At 47.1% G+C, this 27,667-nt stretch overlaps 1 protein-coding gene across 4 annotated transcripts in view; it reads right to left on the bottom strand.

The window, feature by feature from the left end:
- Positions 1 to 25,514, bottom strand: part of ANKRD44 (ankyrin repeat domain 44) — a 143,657-nt gene extending 118,143 nt beyond the window's left edge. For 2 of the 4 annotated variants that reach the window (XM_080399355.1, XM_080399357.1), the window contains exon 1: positions 25,327 to 25,499. In XM_080399355.1, coding sequence (XP_080255481.1) covers positions 25,327 to 25,353 — 27 coding nt within the window. In that variant the 5' untranslated portion in view covers positions 25,354 to 25,499. Of the gene's footprint in view, positions 1 to 25,326 lie in introns of all 4 variants that reach the window. The other 2 variants (XM_080399356.1, XM_080399354.1) reach the window with 2 other exon arrangements.
- Positions 25,515 to 27,667: the final 2,153 nt, after the last annotated feature.

Below are 27,667 nucleotides of genomic sequence, written 5' to 3'. Positions count from 1 at the left end.
ACTTGAACCTGGGGCATTCATTAATTTCTTGAATCTGACATATTTTCCAGATAAAAAGTCTCAACTCACCCAGCTTAATTTGAGACTACCATCTGACTGATGGAAGAGGAGACTGCAGGAGACAGTAAAAGTGGTTTTCAATCCAACTGGAATAACAATGTGGGGGGGAAAGGCAGAGTCTCACTCACTTTTTACCAGCTACGTGTCAAATTCAGGCCACTGCTGCTACTGCCAGACATTAGCCCACAATATATTATTCAGTTCTTTCATTATTAATAAGGCACAGCAAAAGAAATCATGGCAGCACTACATCAACACCTGACTAACGCGGATTTTAAAGCACAAGATACAGAAAGCGCCTCGCAGTGTGAGCTTGCTGGAGCAGTGACCAGCATTTTAACACAAACACTGCTACACTGCCTTATCTTTGGGGCCCCGACTGCTGCCCATGTGGTTTGTTTGCCTTTGTACGGAAAATTTCCAAAACCTACCCATATAAGCTGCCTTGTGAGAAAGCACAGAAGCCAGCCCCATGCCACGAGCACAGGTCCTTTCTGCCTTCTCAGCTCTGCGAGTTTACTTTGAACCAATGGCATATTTGAGAATAAGCTTGTCATCATGCGCGGTTATCTCAGTGTGTGACCAGCAAAGTCTGTTCCTGAGCTTCTTGGCCCGCTGGCGGGATCATCCCACTGACTAGAAATAACATGATGTCTCTTCACAAGAGAGGGCAGGGAGGACTGGTGGTAGTGGGTAGGGAAGCAGTGCCCCGACCTGCTGCTGATCAGCAGTTTAATGATGAACGTGTTCCACCAAGTCTGAGTAAGTCTTCCTGCTGAGTTTTGCCTGGACGTAAAGAAAGCAGCAAAACTTTTCCATTGTGATGGTTTAGGGAAGAAACAGAGAGGTTATCCCAACAGGCACAGAAACAAAAACCAGTGAGACAGATCAGATAAGAGGTGATTTAAGATGCTGTGATATTGTCTTCCAGCTCAGAAATACAATCAACCTTCAAATGAAGGCAGTCGTAAGCTTCTATACATGCTTTGATCTGTGATGACTTGCTCACACTGTTGTTCTCCGTAGAAAATTTCCAGCCTCTGTTTTTGTTCTGTCTTTTGTTGTACTAGTGCTGGCATTAGTCCAGCTGTATTTTGACATACAGTTTAGTGTCACCTCAAACATCACTTTTTGAAAACAGCTTCAAAAGCTTCCCATTTCCAGCAGAAGCACAACACAACATGACGCTTTGTATCTCACAAACTGGACCCGTTTGGAAAAAGTTTACTCCCAGCTTAATGGTGTTTTATGGAGGTGCACATGCTGCTCAAAATACTCCTCATTCTTAAAGGTAACATTAGCTATTACGCCAGGTACTCGTGTTTACGTGCTACACTTTAATTTCACACAGAGTACTACTAAAAGTAAAATTATTGGTCAGTACATACACAAACCCACTACTGGAGGCAGAAAACCCTCAGTTCTTTTAGAACCTCACTGACACAGCTGAAACACATACTTTCATTTAGATAATGTGGAAGTAATTAATGAATTTTCACTGTTGCTGCTAACCCCTGGGCTTCTTTCTCTTCAGCACAGGGTATCAGCATCACACAGCAAGCTCCACACACACACGCACACATTTCTACCTCCTGAATATCATGAGAGATAAATTACAATTAACTGTATTTTTAAAAAACTAATTACTGGATTTTTTTGAAAGCAACCTGCTTTTATTTTAAAAAGCAATTCTGTATTTATTAAAAGGCAATTATGTATTTATTAAGTATGCACAAGGGGTGGGTCCTCCAGCTTGAAGAAACGAAACAAAATAGTTGCATTTTTCTAAAGGCTTCGAAAGTTTTCAGTGGGATTGCAGCTCCAAGCAAGTGAGGAGCTGTAGAGAATGAGCCTAAACCACCACCAATCCAAACATCAAAAGCTTTGGGATGTTCTAAAACCTCCTTTGATCCCATCTCTGCCATGCTGGGCTGTGAAGGTTTATCCACTGAGTCTTCCCTTGTATCTACTGACTCTAGGACCCCTTTTTCCTTTTCAGTGTGTGGCAGTTTCCAGGCTGAACCTCAGCGCTCAGCCATACTGTTCCCTGTCTTCACCTGGCGTTGCCTTCATCGCAGGTTGTGTATACAAGAACCCAGGAGCCCCAAGTCAGCTGCCCAAACCACAAATACACCAGCACAAACACATGCATCCATACTATAATATTCTAAAGCCTATATAAAAAGGAAGTCGTCAGGCCAAGAGATAGATTTTGTGATTCAGGCTGTTTAGTAAGTACCCGTCCATCTAGAAAAACAGGCAGCTGTCACTTCATCAGATGAGTTTATTTGTATAGCTAGGCAACTAGGCCAGAATGTCACACGGTGTGTCAAGTTAGTGTACAACCAAGGTCATTTCCAGCTGAACAAAGGCAGCCAAAAACCTCCAGCATATTGCGTTGCCAAAGTTTGTTACAGAAAATTAAGTAAAGCTAATACACCAGGAATAGTCACATAGATCTGATTTCATGGACCACTGGCCCTTGGACACTAGAAATGATGGTGGAAAAAACTACGCATATAAAATTGTCTGTCAAAATGTAGAACGCTGAGATTACAGACGGTTGTTGCCCTTAACTGCAGCAAAATGATACATAGTTTACATGTCACCTAAGAGCTGAGATTCATTTAAACCTGCAGTTAATGTCATGAACAAGACACGCAGAAATTGTAGACATGCAGAAATTGTATTTTTACTAATTAAAAATTCAGTAAAACACTCTTTAGTGTCTAAAATAATATGGTTAACAAATAACTACTTGGCGCTACATCATGTTCTCCCCTTTCATGTAATGTTAAGACATAAATAATTTCATCCGCAAATAACGAGAGCAGATTCTTGAAGGTACAAGTCTTGCTGGGAGGAAAAGAGATCCCTCAACTTAGTCATTAGTAACAAATTAAACTAATGCTTATTATCATACACAAAAAGAAACATTTCCTAGCTTTTAGCCACCTGTACAGAAGGGAAAGGGTAGTGTATTTCAGCTCCAGTCCTGTCGTCTTTAACCTCAGGAATGACTGGCATTGGTTTGTGACAACTGTCAAATATACTGGTACCAGATTCCAGTTATTCACAAGGATTTTAAAGGGATAAAAATTATTATATACATGGTCAGGTGCAAAAAGACAACTGTGTAACAGTTAAAAACACCGCTGAAGAGGTTAGGACAGAAAGCGAGTAATGCTGTATCCACAAAATCCAAAGCAATTATTCAGAAACTAACAGCACACCCATCCCCACAGCAGGTTAGACCAAAAAGGAGGGTATTTCACACACACACTCCGTTTACCCAAGTAACACACTTCCCTCGTGTCCTCTCAAGCGCCCGCCGCACTACGCATCGAGTCCCCAAGAGGATGATGAACGCAGCAAAGCTCATTGCTTTAAAGCAAAAGATGTCAGACTGAATTCCTGAGCCCATGCCATCAGATACACCCCCACGATTTTCCATTCCATTCCTTCCAGCAACGTCCCAAAAACCTCTCCAGTTGCCGGCTGCTTCAGCCACCACAAGAAAGACAGACTCAACCACAAGTGAAAGATCGCGTTCAGACTATTTTCTCCTTCTGGCAAGGGAAAAAATGGGTGTGATGGCCCAGCAGGAGGTGTTTGGCACAGGCCTGGAGGACACCATGATTATAGCTGCAGCACCACAGTAGAAATACCTAGCACACAGGCAGCAAAATGTCTGTGGCTTGGGAAGGAGTGAGAACCTGATCAGTGCGTTAAGCACAGGGGAACACGCAAAGGCAGCACTCGCGAGCGTTGTGCCAAAATCTGCCCCGGCCAAGAGCCGCACAGCAGGCGCCAGACACCTCTGCGAGGAGGGGGGAACTCCCAAGGGTCCCACAAGACAGCAGCCCCACGGCAGGGTCACAGCTGAGGCTGGTGGCTGCACAGAGCCAGCGCCGCAGCCAGGACAGGGGCTCGGGGCACTCGGCCACACCATGTCCAGCACCGTGTGGCCGTCCACAGGCGGAGGCCAAGCACAACCACTGTGACTGAAGCGCTCGAGCAATGCACACCGCAAGCAGCCAGCCAAAAAGCAGACCAAGGGGTTTTGTGCCGCTACAGTACTGTTTCCTACCCAGCTCATTCCTGTATCTGTTTGCAGGATTGCCCACTAGGCAAAAGATTCCCCAATGCCTAACCCAAAAGGCAGCCCAGGCTTTGCAGGGGGTGAAATCTGACCGCCCACCCCTTATCAAACCTCCACCAGCCCCTCCAAGGCACCTCGTGTGGCCAGCCACTAGCATCGGGGGCTCCCTCCAGCACGCTTCGTCAACCTGAGCAAATTACAAGGGGTAAGTTTAAAGCAAGATGAAGATATATATATATATATCTGTGCTGTCACCACACAGACTCAAGGGCTGAACAGTCAGTTTCAATGGTCAGTTTCAGTAATTCCAACAGTAACACCTAAATTAAGGACAAAAGCTAGAAATTAGGGATGATCTTACAAAATTATAAATACAATCTGGGAATTCCTATTGCCTTAGCCCTGATCACTCCTCTGGATTAATACTTTAGTACGAAAGCTCCAGTAGGTGCTCCACCAGCACTGCAACTCCAGCCTGAGGAGCTCATGCCAACAGACGTGGAGGAAAGGCGAACAAGACTGCCTCTCAAGCACTCCCAGCACTGGCAGCCAGCATCCAAGGGGGAGATGCTAGTCCCACTCAGGGTAATGGTAACGCAACCATAAATTTCGGTGGAGCCAAGCTTTTACATCTGAACATCTAAAAGGCAGTTCCTGAATGAACTGTTACAGACCACTAATGCAAACCCAGCAAGCTGTGCTGCGGCTTGGGGGGGGGGGGGGGGGGGGGGGGGGGGCGGGGGGTGGAGGTGCAGGGAATGCCAAAAAGGTTTCATTAGGGTATTTTATGAGAGGTTAATTGTAAAAAGAAAGTGACATTCTAAGAAACTGGTTAATAATCACAGAAGGGAGATTTCTATTTATCCCGCAAGCAAACAACTCCATTCTCCGTTAGTGCTACAGGGCTGCTCTCTGCCAACAGAAGATAAATGCATTTCTTCTGCTAGCCTGAACCCGCACATACTGTATAAACATATTGTAGAGTAACAATGCATATGCAGGGAGTTTATACCAGGCCTGCAAAACAGATGGTCCCACAAGCCACAGACAACCCTCCAAACAACTCCTCTGTCCTGCCATATCATCTTCACCTTGCAAGGTGGAAGCAGGAAGGAAAGAGAAGCAGGAGTGAATGCTGTTCAGAAGATCAATATCCCCCACAACTTGCTCATCCAAAGAAAGGAGCCTCTGACAGTGTGCCAGTCCGGCTGGTCTCAGAAATCCCAGGCCACTGCCAGAATGGCACATGCTGACACAAAATTTCTCGGTAGAGGAATTTAGACCAAGGTGCTCCTAAGCAGTAGAGGATGCAGTGCTGGTGGGCAGAGCCTGGGGAGCGGGACTGGCAGCAAGGGACTCATCCTGCTCTGCGAGTCTCGTCTTGGCATTTTCTTTGCTGGCTGTCAGGTCCACGATCAAGCTTATGTTTTACGTACAAGCACCCAAAGGTTGCAAGAGATACTGTGCAAACTAAAAATACCATCACCCTTTTCATACAGTCTTCAGGGGGAAAATAATTATGATTTAAAGGAGAGAGAAGACGTGCGTCAGAAATAAATCAGATAGGACCAATAAAGGTGAAATTACATGGCTGTAAGGCGTCTTGCTAAAGCAGTGTTGAGTACAGAGGACAGAAACCAGTGGGTGTAACGCTACGATGTCCTGCCACATCCTCCTCGCTCTACTGAGCCTTCAAAAAGAAGTGGCTAGAGACTGTTTTTTGGGGTGGGAGGCTGCTTGGGTTTTTTAAATTTTTTTAAGGATGACTTTGTAAGGCTAGGTTACAGCACATTTTTCTTATCTTGACATAATAAACTTCACTTCCTTGGCTATGTTGGAGCATCGCTCAAGTTCTGGGAGCTCCTTTGGCAGCCAGACATTGGGCCAGCAGAGGAAACTGATATTCACTGCCCTGGCTCCTAGGGACCAGGGGCCAGGGGCCCTGGCTGGAACTGGGCAGCCAGTTTCAGAGAATCCAGGTCTTTAATGAACTGTTCACAGAAAATCCTGCCATGACATAATAATACCCATGGGCCTATTGCTATTTTAGTCCTAATTTTTTTATTACTGTATTCAGGGATTAAATTTTTGATTTATATCTGTATATTGAACACAGTCCTGAGCATTCAATAACACTTCTTACCTTTGACAGACAGGATATGGTTTTATTGCTGTTTTAAGCATGAAGCTACACGGAGCCACACACCAGAAGAAAGTCTTTTTAATAAAAAAGTCAACATTTTTAGAAACCAAACTGCAGCTACAAAAGTAGGTGCCTTCTAGTACCATGACAGAGTGCTTCACACATGTATTTTAACACCAGATGGTTCAAAACTAGACAGAATACAAAATACAAGGCACAGTATTTTATGGCCCTGTGATAGAGAGAATGACTTCCAAAAAGGAATTTTTGAATGAAATGGTTTCAGCTAGGAAACAGGGAAAACTATCTGGAAGGTTCAATGTTTGCAAGATAAACGTCAGTGTAAATCATTACTGGCACGAGCATGCGCAGCCATGCAAAGCATCCTTCAGTCAACCAGCCATACCTGGGTCTGCCCCACCAGGCCTCCCATCGGGGTGTCAGTTTTAAGGACACGTGTTGAGCCGATCCCTGTGGTCACAGCAGCTCGCCCACAGGCCATCTGCAGAGCCCTGCTCCCGCTACAGAAACCCCACAAGGCAGCAACGTTGCTGAGAGCCTAAGTTAAGCAAAATCACAGCTGGCAGAACACACAGCATAAAATAATCTCAGAAGACAAGAACAGAGAGGGAGAAAAATTCAAAGAGAGTGAACAGATGAAAATAATTATAAGACAATTTCAGAGACAGACTTTGGGTGGCTTAAAAGGAAGCGAGACAAAGTTCAGGAAGGGAAAAGCAGACAGCCAAAGGGTCTCAGCTATTCTGATAACGAGAGAAATGTCACAGGGGATCAACACACTGAATTTAATAACCGTTTGGAGCCAGGATGAGGTGGGAAAGAAGGCGTTAAGTTTTTACAAAAGATGCGAGCTTTGGCAACCAAAAGACTACAGCTCCAAGTGGTGTATGCTGACTTTCAAAGGCTCTGGAGGAGTACAGCAATAAAGGAAAAAACAGCACCGTTCTGTTCTGAACACCAGGTTCACCTAAGCTATCCGCTACCAGAAGCACTAACGCAGGGGTCATCGGCTGCCAGGGAAGCTGCAGTGGGACCAGCACCTCTCTGAACACCATGGAAGCTGTTGGTTAGGTGCAGACCTACACCGTTACAAAACCAGACGGGACGTTCCTTCTGCTTCCATGAAGGAGGAAGGGGAGAAGGAAGATGAACGCTGAAGCCTCCATGTTGGGACAGCATAATCAGTTAAAAGGCAGTTCTTAACATTTTCAAAAGGAAACACTGTAAGCACGGTGCCCACATTGCCCCTTCCCGATGGAAACACAGCAGTGCATCCTTCCTGTTCTGCACTCTGGTCCTCTTGAGGGCTCCCCTCTGTTTTGAACAAGCACCTGCAGTGGTTTCATTAGGAACTGAGTGGAATGGGAAAGAGATCAGCCAGCTCAAGTGCTTTCAAGAATGCATTAAATATAGCTGTGAGACCCAGCCAACCTGCTACAGTAAAAGTAATGTTTACGGTGGGGTTTGAGAGCACAGACTTCAAAGAAAGAACTGGCATCAGCCACAGAGAGCTCCTGTCTTATCACAAAGGCTTCGCAAATCACAAAACAACCTGCCCCAGGTATTCAAGGCATGCAGAAATCACGTTCCCTACTGTTACACTCCTCACCTAACTTGTCCGATTGTTTTCCAGATTTGACTTAATTCGCCTCACCTTGAAGGCCTCTCAAGCATTACGGTGGATGTTCTGCAATCGCAGATCCACTGTGTACAGATACCTGCTCTTAACTCTCTTAAATCCCTATTCCTTTCAGATGGAATATATTATAAAGGTAAAAAGAAGCAAATATCTCAAACCCTTAAAACCCATACAAAGCAGCAGAAATTCTGGTTTTTCCAGTTGCAGCCAGAAGAATAAAGTATTCAAAATTCTGAATATTTAAGAAATATAAAATGTTAACTTCTGCACCTGGCAAGCTATTAAGCAAAAAAAGCTCTTTTCAAGCAAAAGTTCTGATACTGACAGACCCACGTCACCCTGCTAACATCAAATTTTCCATTCAGTTGTCCTTCAGCTATACCAACACAACCTAAATGCCCTGAACAAGCAGCTCTTCTAGGCCTATTAAAATGAAAACTTTGATCAGAAAACATCACTTTCTCTCTCTCCCTCCCATTCACTCATCTGTCTTGTAACATGCTGAAAATACTGGTACTGGCATTAAAGAAACCAACTATAGTGCACCATTTAAGGATTAAAATTACTTCTGCACAGAAGAGACAGTATCTACAAGCCATTGCTACCTTCTAATGCTGGCAGATTCAGACACTGTTAAATTCCTTACATATTTAAAAGGCTACTTTAGTGTACAGTTATTTTCCCTCAGTTTTACAGCTTTCATTAAACTAGACAATGGCAGATTTTTTTCCCCCTTTGCATGCTGAAACTGGAATTGCTTGCCTTGGTAACCAAATCCTGTAATTTCTATTCATGCCAAAAGCATCTTTCTTTCTGTATCACTGACCAAGTTTGCTGCAGCTATGGCAAAATCTTGATCAGAAAGCTGCATTGCTGGCAGAAAGTGAAGAGCACCCTTCTGAGGGTCTGCAAAGAAAACCGTCACAGAAAGTGAGTGGTGAAGAGACACTGGGTTCTCTTACCAGCTTCCCAATTTAGACACAGCTGAAAATTGCCCAGGTGTCAGCCTATCTCATCATGCGTGTACGAGAACAAGCCCAGCACTTACTGTTCCGTATTATTCCCCTTGTGGCTACAGCGGTTAGCAGAAGTCCAGGGTCCTTATGGGGTTGTTTCTGCTGGTGTTGTAAATGCAAGTTTCACAAAGAGTGCACAAAGTCCCATTTCCCTGAACAGAGTAGGAAAATCAACAGCAGAGACTTCACTTCTCAGAAATCCTGAGCTCTGCCATCCCAGAGACTTCTGGGAACTAGAGATTTTACGGCTTTTCATCATCACAGTCCTCCTCCTTCTCTACTACTGTCAAAACGGCTAGATGCCACTAAACACAGGGAAGTTCAAATGCTGCTGAAATCTGGGGGACCAGGATGCAGCCCACTGTACTTACAGCTTTTAAAACATGAACCAACTGTAACAAACAGTATAGTAATTTCAAAATCTGAAATAATATCCCATCTTCCCATCTCTCTGAATGCCTGCAAGAAAAAGAAGTACAGATATGGGCCCTTCATTAGGATGAACATTTGTTTCCATGCTTTTTTGTGGTTTTCTTTTTTTAATTACCTTAACATTCTCTAGATGCCTATAAATCTGCCATCCAACAATTTGCTTTGTATACTTCACAATGTTGGCATTACATTGACTAATTCCCTGGCTCCTCACTTCCCCCCCTTTTAAAATAGGCATAACATTTGCCTGTCTCCAGTCTTTTATTTTCCCCCTCCTTCACATGCTCAAAAATAATCTGTATAAAATTTCACATTGTCACGGCTATTTTACATTTTAATTTTTCAGTCTTTTCTGATTGCATCCATTATGTGTATACCTTCCACATCATATAACAGAAGTTTAATAACATTTATCATTGCCTTCAACTTACATCTAACATATTTATGAAATCATTTCCACTTTGTTTAAAAAGAAAAAATATGGGCTGTTTATAAGGCCAAAACGAATGGAGGAAACGTACAAAATGAAGCGCCACAAATAACAGACCGTACCTAGAACTGTTTGAGAACTACTGACTCTTGCTTGTACTGCCACCAGCTCCAGTCTTTTGGTGTTCTTAGGAGAAAATTATCCTAGCTCTTCTGAAGCTGGGAATCAAGGGGATGATGAAACTTCAGCAGAGATCCAAGGGATTTCTACCAGCACACCCAAGGGAAGGACTGGTACAAAGGCAGTATTAACCGCTGCCTTTCATCCGACTCCACAGCACTGCAGATACTGTGGCAGTGGCAAGAAAGGACAAGAGAGACTGTGCTGAAAGTGTGAAGGGGCGTGGAAATGGAGAAGTCCAACATTTAAAGGTCCCCTATGACACGAGCTGAAGACAGGAGAATGCACAGACCATCTTCCATCAGGTGGTGAAAACACAAGAGGTGTGAGGAAGGACAAACTGGGCTGCATATGGACAAGAGAGAAAGGGCTCCTCAAAACAAGGAATATTAAACATGGCTCTACAGCAAACCATGGTTAAGGCAACCCAGAAATCCAAAACAATATGTTAGGGGTCCGTAATACACTATGTAGTACATATGTTTAAAAATATGTATGTGGGACCATTGGCCACAATGTTAAAACGGAATAGTTATCATTAATATTAGTTTAATACAGTATTGCCCATTCATTGGATTTAATCCCCTGTGGCTCATGAAAAACTAGGCACAAGTCTGAATTTCAGAAAGTGTTACGTACCTAATTGAAGCGACGCTTCTGAATGCACTGTCTGGGCAGCAGCTGGAGCACGGGATGAGCCGCCGGAGTCAAAAAGAGTCACTCCAGCCAGTTAAAGAGGCAGCTGGATGGGAGAGTGGAAAAGTCGGAATGCTAGGCCATAACCACTAGTTATACTTTGGGGTTAACAAGAAGATGTGTCAGTTGACTTCTGTTTCCCAGATTGGGGCGAAAAAAAAAAGAAAAAGAAAAAAGAACAGTTGTTTTTCCATCATTTAAGGATTATTGCCTCCTTTCGTATCAGATAAAGAAGCTGTGTGGCTGCAGCAGAAAAATCTCATCTGCAGAAGAGAGATTAGCTGAATCATCACTTTCCTCTGCCTGGAGATCTGAAGTGAAAACTTCTTCCTCTCTACCCCCCTTCCCCACTCCCAGGCCCCCATAATTAGTTTGTCATTATAAACTGTTAAGAGCATCCCATTACACTTTATAAAAGAGGGTGAATACGGGGAAAACATTTGTCCTGGTAGGGAGAGGAGGCAAGTAAAACACCTCCTTCGCTACTCAAAGCACGAGATCATTACATAAAAATATAAAAGAGCAGTTAAAACATTTGAAGTCTCCTAGTCCTAAGAAATTTATACTGATAAAAGCAGGCATTAATAGGCAGCACATTTTCAGCCACAGCAAGAAAAAAGGAAGAATAAGATTCAGACTACACATTTTTTGCTCATCTATTTCTGGCCCAATTTGGTCACTGTATCTTGTGGCAGTATATAAAACTACTCTTGTATTAATGATTTACTAAATGGGACTCTGTAATTAAGACTAATAGCCCAGGTGGCAGAGAGAGAGAAGAAGAGAAAGGATTACATATAAATGCACTTATTTAAAAAAAGAAGAAGAGCATCTAAGTTAAATTAACCTTAAGAATAAAAACAGTGCATACGAAGTCTTTAACTCAAGAGGCTGCACGTACAGCAGTAAGCAAATAAAACCCAGGGTATTTTCTCTCGTTTCTCTCATACTGGAGCCACTCAAACCCCCCAAACTGGTTGTTACTGGGCATTGCTGCTGCAAAGCTTAAGGCACTCCAATGTCTCAGACCTCTGAATTCTTCTGTGACACAGTTACAGTGACCACAGATATGAAAGCGGTTCAAAGAACATCAAAAAGCAGGTAAGCAAGAGGATTAATAATGTACAATGCCAAGTTAGAAATCCATCCTTCACATGGGCACACTGAGCCAACACTAAAACAAGCCAACAAAATGATGGTCAGTGTCCCTCCAAAAGGCTGAGCTGATTTCATACTGCTAAGCATCCCGTATTCAGGAAAATGACAAGATCTATTTGGAGTGCGGAGGGGTGAGTGGTACAGAGATGAAATGCTTTTCTCTCTGAAAGTGTGCTGAATCTTGTTCATTTTCATCTTTTTGGGCCACCTTTCAAACTATTTTAAAAAAAGAAAGAAAAAAAAATCCTGTATAAAGGTCTAAATGAGAGCTGATGAGTGTAGTTCTTAATTACCACATTGTTCCTCATTTCCTGGGCAGTCCTATAGGTTTAACCTGACCACATCATTGCTTCAGGAGCGCTTTACACTTCCAGTACTCCAGCACTCCTCCAAGGGCTTGCTTCCACCTTCTCCATGAAGGTGACAAAGTCTAAGTGACACAGTGTGACACCGCTATGGTCTGCCAGAGCATCAGCGCCACAAACAGGAACAACCTGCGGGACCAGTGTGTGGAGCCCACTCACCCAGAGGAAACGTTGCTCCCTCCTCAGCACCGGTTTTGAGGGAAAATTCTGTGCGAACGAGCCAGGTATCAGACAAATCAAACACTTCTCAGCCTGTAGCACTACAGAGATCCAGACAGTTCTGCACAGCACTTCCTGTGTAAGCAGCACAGTTAATTAACTCTGTGTTGATTAATGGTGCTCTCTCACATCAAGATTTTATTGAGTCTGTTATTATATACAAGGTCATAATTGCCAAACAGCCACAGCTAAATACCATTCCTTGCAGTCTAGTCCTTAAGCATCATAACCTAAAATTAATTGGTACTTGTTTGTTAATTAATATGAAATATTTTAAGTCGTGCACCATAAAACTTACCACTGGCATGTTCTCTGTACACTGAGCATACTCTGTGTAATCTGGCACTGCCTTCATCGCAGTTTGCTCCGCAGTTATTCTACTTCCATGGTGCATTAAGACAGACTAGCAAAAGACATTCTTATGCAAGAACATGAGCGCCCACACCAAAATATCTGTTCAGAATAATTATTTTGGAGTAGCTGTTTCAGTACATTTCCAAGCACAACTGAGATCAGCTCACAGCAAATGATCTAACTTTGCCTCAGGGTAGCAACAGAGATCAAAAAGACACTTGAACTCCTTTGTCCCTTCTGGGATCTTGAAATGCAGGGTTAGCTTCTGTTTAGGGAAAGGGCTGGCAGCATAACAAAGCAGATCCCCACCGCGGGAGAAAGCAGCCCACAGTCGGACCGAATCCTAAGGATGAGGACACTCGGCACAGCCGTGCCCCCTGCCCAGCAGCCAGGGCCTGGGCAGTCACAGCCATCCCAGTTAAGCTGGCCTTCCCCCAGCCTGTGGTGGTCCCCCCAGGCTCGAGGCAAGCCAGCGCACCCGCCTGCCTGCTGGCCCGAGGCAGCACCCCCAGCCCCGCTCTCCACGCAGGCAGGGACAGCGTGGGGTCCCGGCGGCCCCCCGGGAACAGACCCTTGCTCCCGCAGCCCCACCTGCACCCCAGCCAAGTAAAGCCCCTCTATCTGCTTTTCTGCAGGCGGTTTTAACAACCCTCTGAGGGTTTGTCAGTAACGCAAACCTTTTCCTCAACAGCATTCGTTTCCAAAAGAAAGGGGCGTGGGCAGCGTAAACTAGGTCTGAGTGGGTTTTAAACTCGTTTAAGGCAGACCTCGGCAGGGAAACAGCTTTTACGCTGATTCCACTTGTCATGCTACAAACGCCAGGGATCAGCACAACTCTACGGGGAATACAACACACGTGAACTTGTGCGGTAAGGCACAAGTAACCAAGGTCTCCTCTGGCTGAGCAAACTGTTTATCCCTCTGTAAAGAGAATTACCTTATTGGTAAAACATCTACTGTGGCTTAAAATCACGACTGCGTGTGCTCAAGGTTCATTAACGTATTAGCTGAACACTTTGTTAAAAATAGGCAAAAATCTGGACTGTTTTCTCTCCAAGCCTACTGCTTGAAAACAAAATACAGCAAACAGAAGCAGTGTCACAAAACACTGTGATCACAAAAACTGTGATGACAAAAACGATCACTTTTTCTGAAACGCAACATTATTCCTGGGATTGCATCCACATAGCTGAAGCACAGTTACTCACACAGCACTTATTTTTGATGCTCCAGTATCCCAGCAAGCAGCAGTACCATTCAATCCAGCAGACTCCGGAGCATTCAATAATCTCACAGGGTCAGACAATACATTAAGAGATTTTGTTACTTCCGTGGGTCAGAGCCTTCCCTTTTTAAAGGTTGGGTACTGGACGGGCAGCTGTAAAGAGGCACCAGGTGAAAGCTTGCTCCATGCTAGAGCTTTTTGGAGGCAGAATATAGAAGAGCAAAGGCACTGAATTACGCCTGCTTGTCCACCTCCTTTTAATTTTTGTCCCTACAACAGAATTATCCAGACAACTCACTGAAAGCGTGCAGGACTTTAAAGACCTCTTTTAAAGGGCCAGAGACCACATGTCTGCACAGAGCCATGTCTAAGGAGTCACACAAGGGTTTTCAGACAGTTGGCTGGAGTTGACTTCAGCCAGCCCTGTGGGAACAAGAAGCGCTGAAGATCACATGCCTGATCCGTGGTTTGCCATCATTTGTGCCTCCTCTTCCAGGCAGCTCTCTGGTAAATCGTAAAAACCCGTTACAGATATGCCCACTGCACACTTTACCCAGGAACAGGAACCAGGAGATCTTAAACACAGTCCCAGATTAATGGGACAGCTGTGCCTATGCCTGTAGGAAGAGGCTAACAGCGAGGCTGGCTGTGACCAGCTGCCCCAGGTAAGTGCACCTGCAAAGCCAGGGCATGCAGGCACTCCTGGGCTGTGCAATCCCCCCCCCCCCCCAGCAGCACATGCACCCTCAGAGGCTCGGGTCTGGGTAGCTCGCTCCCTGAGCTGCACAGGCTACACGGCGGTATGAGCCAGCCTTACCCTTCTCTGCAGAGGAGGACAAATTTGTTCAGCTCCATTTGCTTCGTCTGCAGAGAAGAAATAGCACTCCTCTGGGTAGCAGGGGTGACGTACAAATCCACCAGTCTTCCTGAAAACGTTTCTAAAAGGAGCACCTTCTTCTAATTAGAAACTAGATTATATGTCTATAAATATTTACATGTAATAAACAAAACTTAGTGAGAAGACTGCTCTGTTTCAGCGTGACATGAAATGGACCTTGTGTGAACACACCCAAAGGGCACCATCTGACCCGCTGACAGCAAGGGTTCATATTCGAGAGGCGATCTCCATTTCCCTGAATGACCCAGCTTTGTAGGCATGCTCTATGGCCAAGAGTCACACAGTTCTGGATTATTAGGAGGACATTTGGCCTAAACAAGTGGCATTGATGCACAACACTCACTTTAACAGTTTGTACCGGCAGAATACGACACTAATGACACCGGATTAGTGACCAAGGACAGCCACCCACTGCAATCAGCCAGAACAAATCTTTACCTACCAGGTGACCTAGAAACCATTTTCTAACAGAGCACTTTCTCTTAAGCAGCACCAATGCTGATTTTACACTTTACAGAACAAATACCTAAACAAAGTATATGCTCATTGCATTTAAAGCTCTGCTATAAAACTGCATGCCACTGTTCATTTCTCATCTTGCAACATCATATGATTAGCATCAGCCCACACAGTAAACAGTGTTAAAACAACTTGCAGGAAGGAAGGGCACCACCATGAATCAGCCGCTGAAAGAGGTAAATCAGGACTTGGCTCTTGCTCTGCCACCTGCCACCTCAGTCACAGAGTTTCTCTGCATCCCAGTTCTCCTACAGCAAACCAGGGCAACGACTCTTGGCAGCAGCACCATGCCTCCAGCTACACCTTGCCTGCCTCCTCCTAGCATCCCTCCCGCTCTCCGCCTCGGCTCCGGCTCCGCAGGACAGCTCTTCCCCCTTCCCCTCCCCCTATAAAGCTACCTTGGCAGCTTCTTAAAAAATCTCAGATTTGCCTCCAGTTGAGAGGATCCAAGCAGTGGGCTCCATCCGCAGAAACAGGGCCACATCTCCCAGAAGAGAAGCAGGATTACACATCTAGCTGAAGGGTCAGGGCTTGTTTACATTAAAGGAAGGCATTTCCTCACACTAAGGCTTGATTCATGCTGAGCCAGGTGCAGCAGGGTCACTCACCTAAGCGCGCTCCTCTCAAACAGAGGCAACGGTTGCAGGATCTGGCACACCATGTTTACTTGATTGGTAGGAGCACTCTGGAAATGTTCCTGGAGTCAATGACTAAATAAGTCCCTCTCTTGATTTTAAATTGGAGATAAATGCTGCATGTCGCATTGGCAAGCACATTAAAGCAGCTGGAAGCACAAAGACAATATGGGATATTTCAGGCCTTTGTTCTCTCATTTTTTTACCCTTGGCATGTTAAACAACTAAAGACCACACTGAGCAAATCAGTGTTTTACCAGATAATACTGCAGGCTTCTAGCTTCTAGCTCCCTGCTGGCACCAGCTCAAACAGCCAGAGGGCTGGCTCAGGCAGAGACATCAGCCCAACCTGGTGGCCTGCGAACCCAGCCTCCTGCTGCCTGCAAGGCACAGGCACGGCATCGCTGTGCTGCCTTACTGTGCAGAAGGCAAGAGAATAAGCTTTTTTTTTAAAAAAAAAAAAAAAAAAAAAAAAAAGCAACCTAGAAAGGCAAGAATGAAAACACTAATGAAAAGGACATGTTGTCCACTTTTGTCTATTTTAAGTATGGAAAAAATGAACTTTATACACAGAAACACAAAGGCAGGTGCTGCTACCAGTGTGTTACTAAAAATACAAAGCACCTTCCCCATACTGCTGCAAAGCTGGTCTAGATTCAATGCAGCCGAAAGCAAAACTTCATCCGAGGATGAGATTTCAGAAGGCAATCTGCGGCCCTTTCACCTTGGAAAAGCAAGGAGCTTATCATGCTAAAATGACACTATGATAAAACGCGTTATGTTCTCCATCTGAACGGTACTGCCTACATTATTAAAGATTAAAAGCTCATTAATGTTCACATTAGTTTCCTTTCCCGGGAACGATTTGATCATATGTAGAATGTGAAAGCTTGTGCACCTAAAAGTGCACTTGACTGCCATCTTTCCAGTTTATACACTGAGGATAGCAGTACCTGATTTTTACATTTTTACTCTTTCATTTCTTCAAGTTACATGCTCTCTACTGCCGGTCATACTTAGTGTACAGAGGTATCCGTTAGAGGCCTGCAACTCAGTAGGTATCAAACAAATATTTTGCTAAAGCTTTTGCACAGACAAAAGATACCTGATCAAGCAACAAGTCTGTAAAATTACAAAGGCTGCCAGATGGGGAAAAAGCAGATCATATAATGTTATCACAGAATATGCCAGAATAGAAATGGCAATGCTTAAACAGCAAATTATTCATCACTAGCGATGATTTGCAGACTTTCTGTGTCATGAAGGATATCAACACGTGGCCCTTGGAGCAATCCTACACATATATAATTCAGTATGCAACGGGGTTTTGTAAGAAACCATCTCCTTTATGCAAAAAAGCTAAAGCCTTAGCTCAGTACATAGATGCTCTCAGGTACCTCTTAAGACCATGTGCAGAAAACGGCCATTATGGTTTTGCTGACTTCCTCACAAAGACGCAGCAGCACGCAGCTGGGAGGAAGAAGCGGGGGCGCTTTGCAAGGACATTCTCCCCAAGTACTCTTCAAAGGAAGACAGCAAGCCATTACAAGTAATCCTAGCACAAAAATGCACATCCCTACATAAAACCAGCTTGTAACACCAAGTACGAACATCAAGCAACCAAGCCTGTGTTAGGCTAGGAGGTTCAGCACCCCATGGCAGAAATGTATTCAACAGCCTCCATTTTTGGTTGCACATCTGCAGCCAGGAAAGATTTTTTCTTCCCTCAAAAGCAAAACACATGCAAATGGCCGTCATCAAAAAGCACATACTTTTTCAGAATGTCACAATTACCTAGCCACAACTAAATGCTGTAATTTGTTGCCCAGCTCCTTGCAAACTTCAATAATGACCTCAAACCCTTGGATAAAACTGCAAAATAATTTCCCCCCTTTAAACGTAATTTTGTAATCCTTTGATTCCCACCCATCACCAGGCTTACGGGCTCCAACAGCATGCTGCTACATGTTTCTAGTGCGGCAATTAAAACAAAGCTGAAGCCACAGACAGCAGCTGTGGGAACTTTCCAGCCCAAGCTTTCCAGCTAACAAAAAAAGTGACAGATGTCAGATATGTACTTCTGGAAAAAAATGTTAATTTAAAAATGGAAACAGCTGAAAGTGCAAAGTTTTGCAGCTAATAAGCATTCAAACAAAACAGTTAAAATACAGAGGTATTCTGTATGTTCTGCAACATACAGAGGCAGCAATATATGAAGCAGGGCATTCAAGAAGAAAAGCAGGAATAAAAACCAGGAGAAATGGTCAATGTTATCAGAATATACTTCGAAACATTGACTTAATTGGCTTATACCTGCAATAGCTGGCTCCTGTAGTCATCTGATGACACTAGAACCTGTATTAGTGCCACTGAAAGAAATAAAAAATTCTAGACAACAGGTTAAAAAGAAGCATTAAATATTTTGTACAAATACTGCCCAAGCCTGCAGACAGTCTGAAACAACAACTCCTAAACAGTAAGCTACTCTCTTCTCAAGCAAAAAGTCAGAGATCTGCAGAGCCGGGGGGCAGCTTTAGCAAGAGGGGACGGTGCGTGGCCACTCTCCTCTAGCGAACACACCGCAGAGCATCGGGCCAGCATGGGAAAACCCTTCCCATCAGCAGCACATCCCACAGTTTCTGCCTCTCTGGCAACAAACAAGCAGGATCAGCTACATCCAGGTCTCTAGAAACAACCTTTAACATTTTTCCTCACTGGCTTTCAGGGATTTGCCCCCAAGACCGGCGCACGACCAACAGCACTGCTGCAGTGCTGTCAATGGAGCGGCACCAGCTGCAAACTGGGCGCAGGAGAGCCGCAAAGCAAGCAAGCGCTGCGTTCTGCGGCCAGCTGGCCCCAGCGTGGGCACCTTTATGCCCAGGTCACAGAAATCGCCTGCCCACCATCAAGCAAGGATCCAGATAAAAACACCACCTTGCCTGAATCTAGCCGTTACACAAGCACCCAAGCTGGGAGGAGTATTTATTTCTCCACCGAATGTAGTCATGACAACCACATCTTCATTTAAGAGATGAGCAGGAAGAGGTCATGAGGCACTTGTCATGCAGGAATATAAGACCGCACCTCAGGTGCGTGCAGGAGGGTAAGCTTTGCTGGATGCCATCTGCAATTCAAGAAAACTAACATCAGAGCACGGCAGGCACACACCCCCTCCAAACAGCCCAGGCATCCAGGTGCAGCCACTGCAAAACCCTTACAGCATTACCAAACAGCAAACCTGAGGATTTCTCTGCTACAGAAATATCTGTGATAGATCTGAGCATGCTATACAACTCCAGAAATCCCCCTAATTTAAGTGCTTCTTGTTTACCTTGAAACAAGCTGCAAAACTATCAGGAAGTGATACCTATTGCAGAAGCCATGACCAGAAAAAGCAAGCAGCTTCCTTTTCAAGCCAGCATTTTGCCCTCACTGGCAACCAAAAGCTCTCCCCCACCCCACGCCGCCTCCTCTGAACAGGACCATATCTGGAGGCATTTAAAAGACATGTAGGGACACGGTTTAGCAGTGGACTTAGCCACGTTAGGTTTACGGCTGGACTCGATGATCTTAAAGGTCTTCTCCAACCTAAATGACTCTGTGATTCTGTATTAGAGCTCAGGTGCCATCTATACCAGATGGTAGCGACCACCACTCCTACAGGTCTGCACAAGGGCAGGAATGCTGCTGACATCCCATTTTTTCCATAAGTTCATTTTAAAACACATGGAGCCACATCTCACAGTATGCATGGCATGCCTAGGAACGTCATGGCTCTAGAAAGCCAATGGCTGCCATGGCAGAGTTATTTTGGTCCAACCACGTTTTCATCGCGCAATAAGAAAGAAACACTCCTATGGGCAAATTCCTCCTCCTTCCTTCCCAACAGTTACCTTTGTTTTCTGGCTACCTGAGTATTTTGTACTAAAATGGATTATCTCTCCTTTGCTGTGAGCCCTTGCAAAAACACCTGGCAGCCTCTAAATTAATATACACCTTAGCATTATCTAGCAATAATATGGGGAGGGCAGCAACTGTGGGACTGCATGTCACACAAAATTAGCCCACGGGCTGGCAGTGGCCATAAGGCACAGGTTCATTACTCCTGTTTCATAGAGCAGATTCAGGAGCATCTTCTCAAATGCTTTTAATCACAGAGAAAGGATACAGAGAAAGACAGACTTGTCAACTGAATGATTCTGAAATAAGTTAAAGACACACCATCATTTGGAAATTTCATTGGTTTTGTTAGGAGCTTATTTGTTACTGTTGTATTGATTTTGTTTTAAGCGTATTCAGATGCAAGTCCAGCCTCTGCCCAGCCGATTTTTATGATCTTTGACATCTGCTAAAAATTATTTAAACATCTGTTTAATGCTGTTTCTCTGTGGCCATAATAAAATGGATCCTGATGGTCAGTGGAGAACTGTCAAACACAGGAAAACATTTGGGAAAGGGAGGGAAAGAAATGGTCCTTTCGGTTCTAGTCACACTATATTACTCTCAGCAATCAGGGACAACAGGCAAAATACCAGGAGACACAGGATGAGGTTTTGCAGTTAATAGCACCCTAAGTGCACACACTAACCACCATTTATCTGGGCTTCATTACCCTTATGCATGCATATGCATGCTTGTAAAGGCCGCCTAAAAATAATTCTGTTGTTTTTTACATACAGGGCCTGAGCTGGTGACGCCGAAGTCACAGTACATTTTCACTCCCCAGGTGCTCAAGGCTACACAGAGCCTGTGCCTGTCAAACTTACAGCAAGCTTCCCACCAAATCCGGCAGTGCAGGAGTGAAAATACTAAGCACTACATCTCTTAAAAGTAGCTACAGGTGGAGCTTGTGTAGCTAACTTCCCATTTTTATTTTTTTTTATAGAAAACATTCTCAGTGTCTTTCAAAGACAGAATGATGCATTCCTCCTGTAAACATGCCTAACTATAACCAACAATTAGGCAGGGGAGAGCTCACATCAGCCTCTGACAGACACCAACAAGCAGGACATCCCCGAGCACGAGCCGCTCCGACCACCGCCGCTTCTGGTGCGGCGCGATGGGTGCGTTTGTGCCAAGGCACGTGGAGGCAGCCCGCTCCGTGCAGGCAGAGAGCTGGCATCCCGAGCCACATACAGCCATGCACAGAGTGACTCCATTGGCTTTAAACGGGAATAAAAGGATGGAGTTAGCTGCAGAGACAACCTGCAGGCTGTGGGCACTGCCAGCAGTCCTGCAAGGAGGGCCTCAGCTGGCAAGGCAAGCCTGGAAATGACATGGAGACACTTAGATTCTTCCAAAATAGTTTCCCAAAAGCTAACTTGTACAACTTTATATTTTAAAGGTATGTTACCTCTCAACAGAGTGCTGACAGGAGCAATTGTCTGTATTTGCTGCCTAGAACCCTCAATGGAAACCCTTAAGATGAAAAGCACACTCAGCAGGACTGTGACCAACAGGCTTTCTCTTGCAAAGTTTGCATGTGGCAAACAAACAGTTCTCAAGAAACCAGGTTCCTCAGTACAAGTATGAAGAACAAGCCATGCAAAGAACTGGAGGCAGCAGGCAGGGCGAGCAGCAGCAGGGAGCACCCGGCATCTGCTGGTTCCTCAGAGGACAGGAGAGAGGTGGGTCCAGGCAACAACTACTGCTCAAAAAGCAGCCACAGAAGTCAAAAACCAACTGATACTTTCACCCTTAGAGAGCTTTGGCAAAGGGGAAAGGTGACTCTTGAGAAGAAAGGAATGGCAAAATATGGGAAGGAACGAAATGCTGCAGGAAGCAGGTTTCCTCAAAGAGCACCCAAGGGGCACAGCAAGGGTTTTCATGCCCTCTATACATGCAGAGCCAGGCTCAAGCTGCGTCAGGGCAACCGAAAGCCTCTGGCCACCCACTTGTCTTCTGCTCCTTCTGAACTCCAGTTTAAATGCAAAGGTTTCCATCACATACAACTGCACCCTCACATAATATAAACTACTAACACTTATCAAAATGGGAAAGGTACAACCAATAAACTGGATGTGGAACAACACAGCAGTAACTCTTAGAATTGAAAAAAAATTTTTTTGGAGTCTTTAAAGCTACGTGCATGCTTGCTGTAACCATCACTGCAGAGATGGTAAAAGATAGATAGATAGATAGATATGGATGAAAGTTTTAAGATTTAGAGTAAGTTTTGCAATATTTGTATATGACAACTAAAATCTTTAGAATGTCCGAATGCTTACAACTGCTCAGACACGCCACTACAGACAAAGATTATGATCCTAGGATTCAATTTAAGTTTTATGAATTATCTTAGGTTGTTTTCAGTTTAACATTAAGTCATTTAAAAATGGCTAGCAGCGGATTACTGAAGAAAGGAAGGCCTGGAAAAAAATTCCTGCAGAAATGAACAACGGTAGAATACACTTCCTGTGGTTAAATGATTTGAGTTTCTCGTGGTCCGACTGGTGAACTAGCAGTTACCATCACTGGAAGCAAACTCAAGTAACCCACACTAATGCTAAACTATTAAACGAAGATCTCCCGCCTAAGCAAAAGCAGGGATAATCTCTTTGGAGGATTAAGCATAGCAATACCTTAGCACCTTTTCAGCCGTACCAAGAAAGAAGCAATAATGAAAGTCTGTCTGTCTTCAGAGCCTGTATGAGAAATAGTGTGATTAATTTCTCATCCGTCTGAACATGCTCCATGTGTTGTGAAGATGTGGCTGGTAAGAGAAGCCAAGAATGGAGCAAGGAGGAAACAGGTTACTTAGAGAAACGCACGTTTAAACCCTTAGCGTGGAGGTTCTCTAGTCTTTTCCTACACGAAGCTCTCCTCACTGGCCAAGAAAGCCATGAGTCCAGAGGAAAGCACGTGCTACAGAAATTGCAGTGACAGGCAGAAGAGTGAGCGCTCTGTGTCGGAGTCAACCTCCCCTGAGTGTTGCAACTGAGACCTGAACCCGACTTGACACTCAGTGCACAGAGAACAGCCCACGCTCGCAGCAGCCCGGGTCCTGACCACTGCAGGTACGCATGGTACGTAGCGCGCTGCGTACTGTAATTCTCACTGCAGGAGACTGCAAGCACACAGACTGCTGTGGCCTCTGGGGCTTAAGCAAAAGGAAACAGTTTCCTGAAATACTGCAAGTTATCACTGCCACAATTGCCTTGATTCTCAAGAGCAGGAAGAAACACAGAAGGAGTCTGCTCCTGCCGCCTCAGCGACTCTGAGCACCGGCAGGAGTTGTTACAGGAATGCAAGTCTTCCCAGGCACGTCATTCTTCACCCCAGCTTCACATCTGTTTTGCCTGGGTCTGACTATGAAGCTGTGGGGCTGCTGCTACTGTGTTTTCACTTAGAGGTGGGCCAGCCTGGGGACAGTGCTCTTCAGACCTGATGTAGACGAAAAGCACAGCTTGGCCTGATGCATGCAGAGGCTGTGCAGCCCCAAAGCCTTGGTTACAGCTGTCCGGGCTGCATGTCAGGAAGGCTCCGCCAGCGACAGTTCCATATATGCAGAAACAGGCACATGTAAACTTCTGCACTTGCTTTAAGAGGAAGCACCACACTCAGCTTTAATATATCCTCCCCCTCCTCCTCCAATCTCTCACCTCAGAAGTGAAAGAAAAAGAACTGATGAAGAAACTGAAGAAAATGAAAAGAGATCCAGTAGGACGCATACAGGTAGACCAACATATCCCTTCGTAAATCACAGGAGACACAAACCCACAAAGAAGAACCATCAGCCTGTTGTATTGTGTCCCAGGCCACAGGCTGACCAGGACCCACCATGAGCATCCACCAATATTCTGAACATCCCCAAAGCAGGCATGCTGCAGGGATGTAATGGCAGCTCTAATGAGCCTCATCCCTCAGCTTTGAGGGCTCTCAGAGGAGGAGGGAGAACACTAAGACAACAGCCTGTCATTCTTTATAGCAATACAGACTTCACCAAGGCATGATCCGCTTGATTCAAATCTGTTTTGACTTCTACTGCTGCTGCTGAAGCAAAATCCTGGCTGCAAGCTTCCAGCAGAGGTTTCAAAACTCTAAAGGCAGTAAATTCAAGGGCTTCCCGACACATGTAAAAAGCACTGAAATGGTACAATGTCGGTCCTCTGTAAGGTGTGTATTTGTAACATTAACATTTGCTGTTTGGATTGTTAATACGCAGATCCTACCTGAACATCCTTATTTACGAGGCTCAGCCTGTGCACCACAGGGTAACGCAGCCTCATGGTGCGAAACATTCTCTCTGCCAGTTGTAAGCACCACATCTAAAGATGAGGATATTCGAGGGACATGTCAGGAGACAACCCATAAATAAGTAACTGCCGTCTGCTACATACAAGAAAGCATTACAGACCGTGCTTGGCCACCCAGTGCTGCTTCTACATCAGAAGCACCTTTACCCCTTTTTCCTTGCAAAACTCCCTTCAGCACGCTACGTAGTGGCTCTGTGCGTGCCGAGGTCTGTCTTCGGACAGCACAAACAGACGGCAAGTGGGGTCTGTGGTCTGTGTCTGTGGGGCGCGGGGCGTGCGAGCCGCAGTTGGCCACCGACAGCCCTCCCCAGTCCAGCGGGAAGGTCCGAGCCCGGCGGACACCCACACCACAGATCACAGGCACCCACGTTAAATTAAAAATAGCAGATCAAAGCATGCAAAGTGTGTAACAGTTGGTAGAGTCCGTGGATGAATCAGGACGTGGGAGCCGTAACATCAATTTCTTGAATATTTTTAAAGGCTTTCAACCGCCAGCGACGAGAAACGCTTTAATACCGATTACAGCCGCCTGCCCGCTGCTAAATTTAACGTGATCTAAGGGTTTCAGGGCTTTTTCCCAGTAGCCTGCAAGCGACGGCCACAGCCAAACCCAACGGGCGCTTCCTAACTGGCAGGGCGACAGGGTAAATAAGCCACTCGCACGGCTCGGCGGCGGGAGGGAGACCCCCGGGAAGGGCCAGCAGCGCCCCGAGGCCTCTCGCCGCCCGCGGCACCCTCCGCATCCCGCCCGGCCGCCGGGAGCTGTCAGGGCTTGGCCGAGCCCCGGGGACCCGGCTGCCGCCGCCCGCGGCCCGCAGGGGCAGGGACAATGCCCGCCGGCGGGGAGGCGCGGCGCACCGGGCGGCCGCCCCGGGGAGGGGGCACCGGGGCCGCCGACTGAGGAGAAGGGACCCCCCGGCCGCACGGCGCGGCGCTGAGGCTGAGAGAGAGCCCGCCGCCCCCCGCCCGCGGCGCCCACCTGGTCGGCCAGCTTGAGCACCGCCATCCTGCGCCGCTCCTCCCGCGCACATGCAGCTCCCGCGACGGGCGGCGAGCGCGCCCCGCCACCGGCGCTGCGGCGGCTCCGCTCGGCGGGGCGGGGGCGCGGAGGCCGCCGCGCCCAGCCCGGCCCAGGAAGCAGGGGCGGGCGGGCCGCCTCGCACGGGCTGCGCCGCCACCGCCGCCTGCCGCCGCCTTTGTTCGCGCCGGCGGCCGGTGCGCAGCGCGGCGCGGGGCCGCCCCGGGGGCTCTCGCCGCCCCCGCCCGCCGGGCAGCGCCAGGGGCGGCCCCGCCGCCCGGTCCCGCCCCGCGCCCCGGGAGGGCGGCGGCCCTCAGCGGCGGGCCCGGCCCGGCCCGGGGGTCCCGGGGGCACCTGCCGCGCCCGGCGCCCGAGCGCCCCCGCTCCCCTCAGGGCGGCGGCGGCGGCACCCGCGGGGGCAGCCCGGCCCGGCGGGAGGCCTGGGGACCCCGGCTCGCCGCGGGGGGCGGCCTGGCGGGCGCCCGGCTGCCCGGCCGGGAGGAGCGAGGTGCCGGGCCCGCTGAGGGAGCGCCCCCGCCGCCGCCCCCGCCGTGTGAGGGGCCCGTCCCGCGCGCCCGTGGCGGGAGGCGGCGGCTGCCCGGTCCCGCCGGGGGGGCCCCGCGGCCCGCACCGCCCTGTGGGTCACCCGGGCTTAACGGCGGCCGCGCGGGCAGCCGGCACCGCCGGGCCGGCCCAGCTCGCCCTGCCCGAGGCCCTGCCCGCAGCGCTGTCCGTGCGTGCGGGGGCAAGGGCTCGGTGTCGGGACCGGCAGCGAACGTGCAGCGCCCTGCGGCAGGGTGACGGGAGCGTCCCCCAGCGCCCCGCCGGCTGCCCGGGGGCCCTGGGGGTGTCCCCCCGAGCCTGCCGGGGCACTCCAGCGCCGGGGCCAGGCCCGCTGCCGAGCACGCAAGGGGGGGCGGCAGAAGAGCCCCAAAGCACGAAGGGGTACGTTCTGTCGCCCGATGGCCAGGCCGTGCCGCACCGCACCGCAGCTAGGAGCGCGGAGGGCCGGTAACTCCCGCCACGCGATGGAGCAGAGCGGGGCAGTCCCCCTCCTCTATGCACACCCCCAGGTATTTCCCCGCATTAGATTCTGCAGGAATGAGCTCCCGTACCCCACGACACGCCCGATACGACGGTGAGTTATGGCTTTCAACCCCTGATTACAGAATGGGGTGACTTGAACTAGTTCAAAAAAAAAAAAAAAAACCAAAACAAAAAAAGCGGAAGTGTCTTCTATGGAAGAAAACCAGTCCAAGAAGGAAACAGATGTTTGTTTCAGGCTTCTGAGGCATCATTATAAATGGGGATTAAAAATAACATACTAGTTCACAACACATTTTGACTCCATCTATTTGAGAGGGGTCTTAATGGAAAAATGGTGTTAATACCAATCAGTCTTTAAAGAAACAAAATTACAAAGCAGCAAGAAAGAATCCAGTACCTGTTGTATGAACTCTGACTGTTTTTCTTTTTAGTATCTTCACCCTTTACAGTCTTCCGTCATGCCAGAACACCTAGCAGCAGCACTACGCCTGCATCAGCGGATTTGCTCTGTGTCAAAGCACGTGCTAAGAAGGGCAGCTGGCAGCCCTGTGCTGCCGTGCACCGTGGACCGGAGCCTTTCCGTGTCCTGCTGGTTCAGTCCAGAAGTTCTGCTGTGACAGTCCGCTCCCAGGCTCTGTCGAAACACACGCTCACCACGCAGAGGTCAGAAGCAAGCAGAAGTTAGCTTCCAGCCACAACCAAGCAGAAAAAACAGAGAGGGAAAATGGAAGGAACTTTCAGCAATACAAGGAAAGATCTGGTTTGCTGTTTTGCATGGTAAAAGCCTATTTCCAAGGACTTAGCGTTCACCATAGCATCTTCCCTGCAGTTAAACTTGAATACATAAAGAAAATGATTTTTTTTTTTGGTTTGCTCTGTGCTCTCCTCACTTTCCAATCTAAGAATCTGGTACAAACCTTCATACCTCCTCTGGGACCCCCAACAATGTCCCATCGCAGAGCTAAGCTGATGGTATGCCATCTGAATGGAAATCTGCTGATCCTTGGGAGTACGTAACTGGACTAGATGCAAGCTAGTGTTAAAATATTTTTCTGAAGTTCTTTGTTCCCAACAAGCACAGTCTTGTGCCATATCCTCTTTCCCAGGCCCCACGGGATGGTGTCAGGGAGGACCAACCATCTACAACGCGGCTCCTTTGGATGGTTCCCGCGGGGCACACGGGACAGCAGAAAGCATTCACATCCTGTACTAACGGGACAGCACTCGGTTTACAGAGGTCCTCACAATTATACTT

The sequence above is a fragment of the Falco punctatus genome (assembly GCF_963210335.1).
Source record: "Falco punctatus genome assembly, chromosome: 8".
Lineage (NCBI taxonomy): Eukaryota > Metazoa > Chordata > Aves > Falconiformes > Falconidae > Falco > Falco punctatus.
Note: the sequence above shows the minus strand (reverse complement) of the source record. Positions and strands in the feature narration are given on the sequence as shown.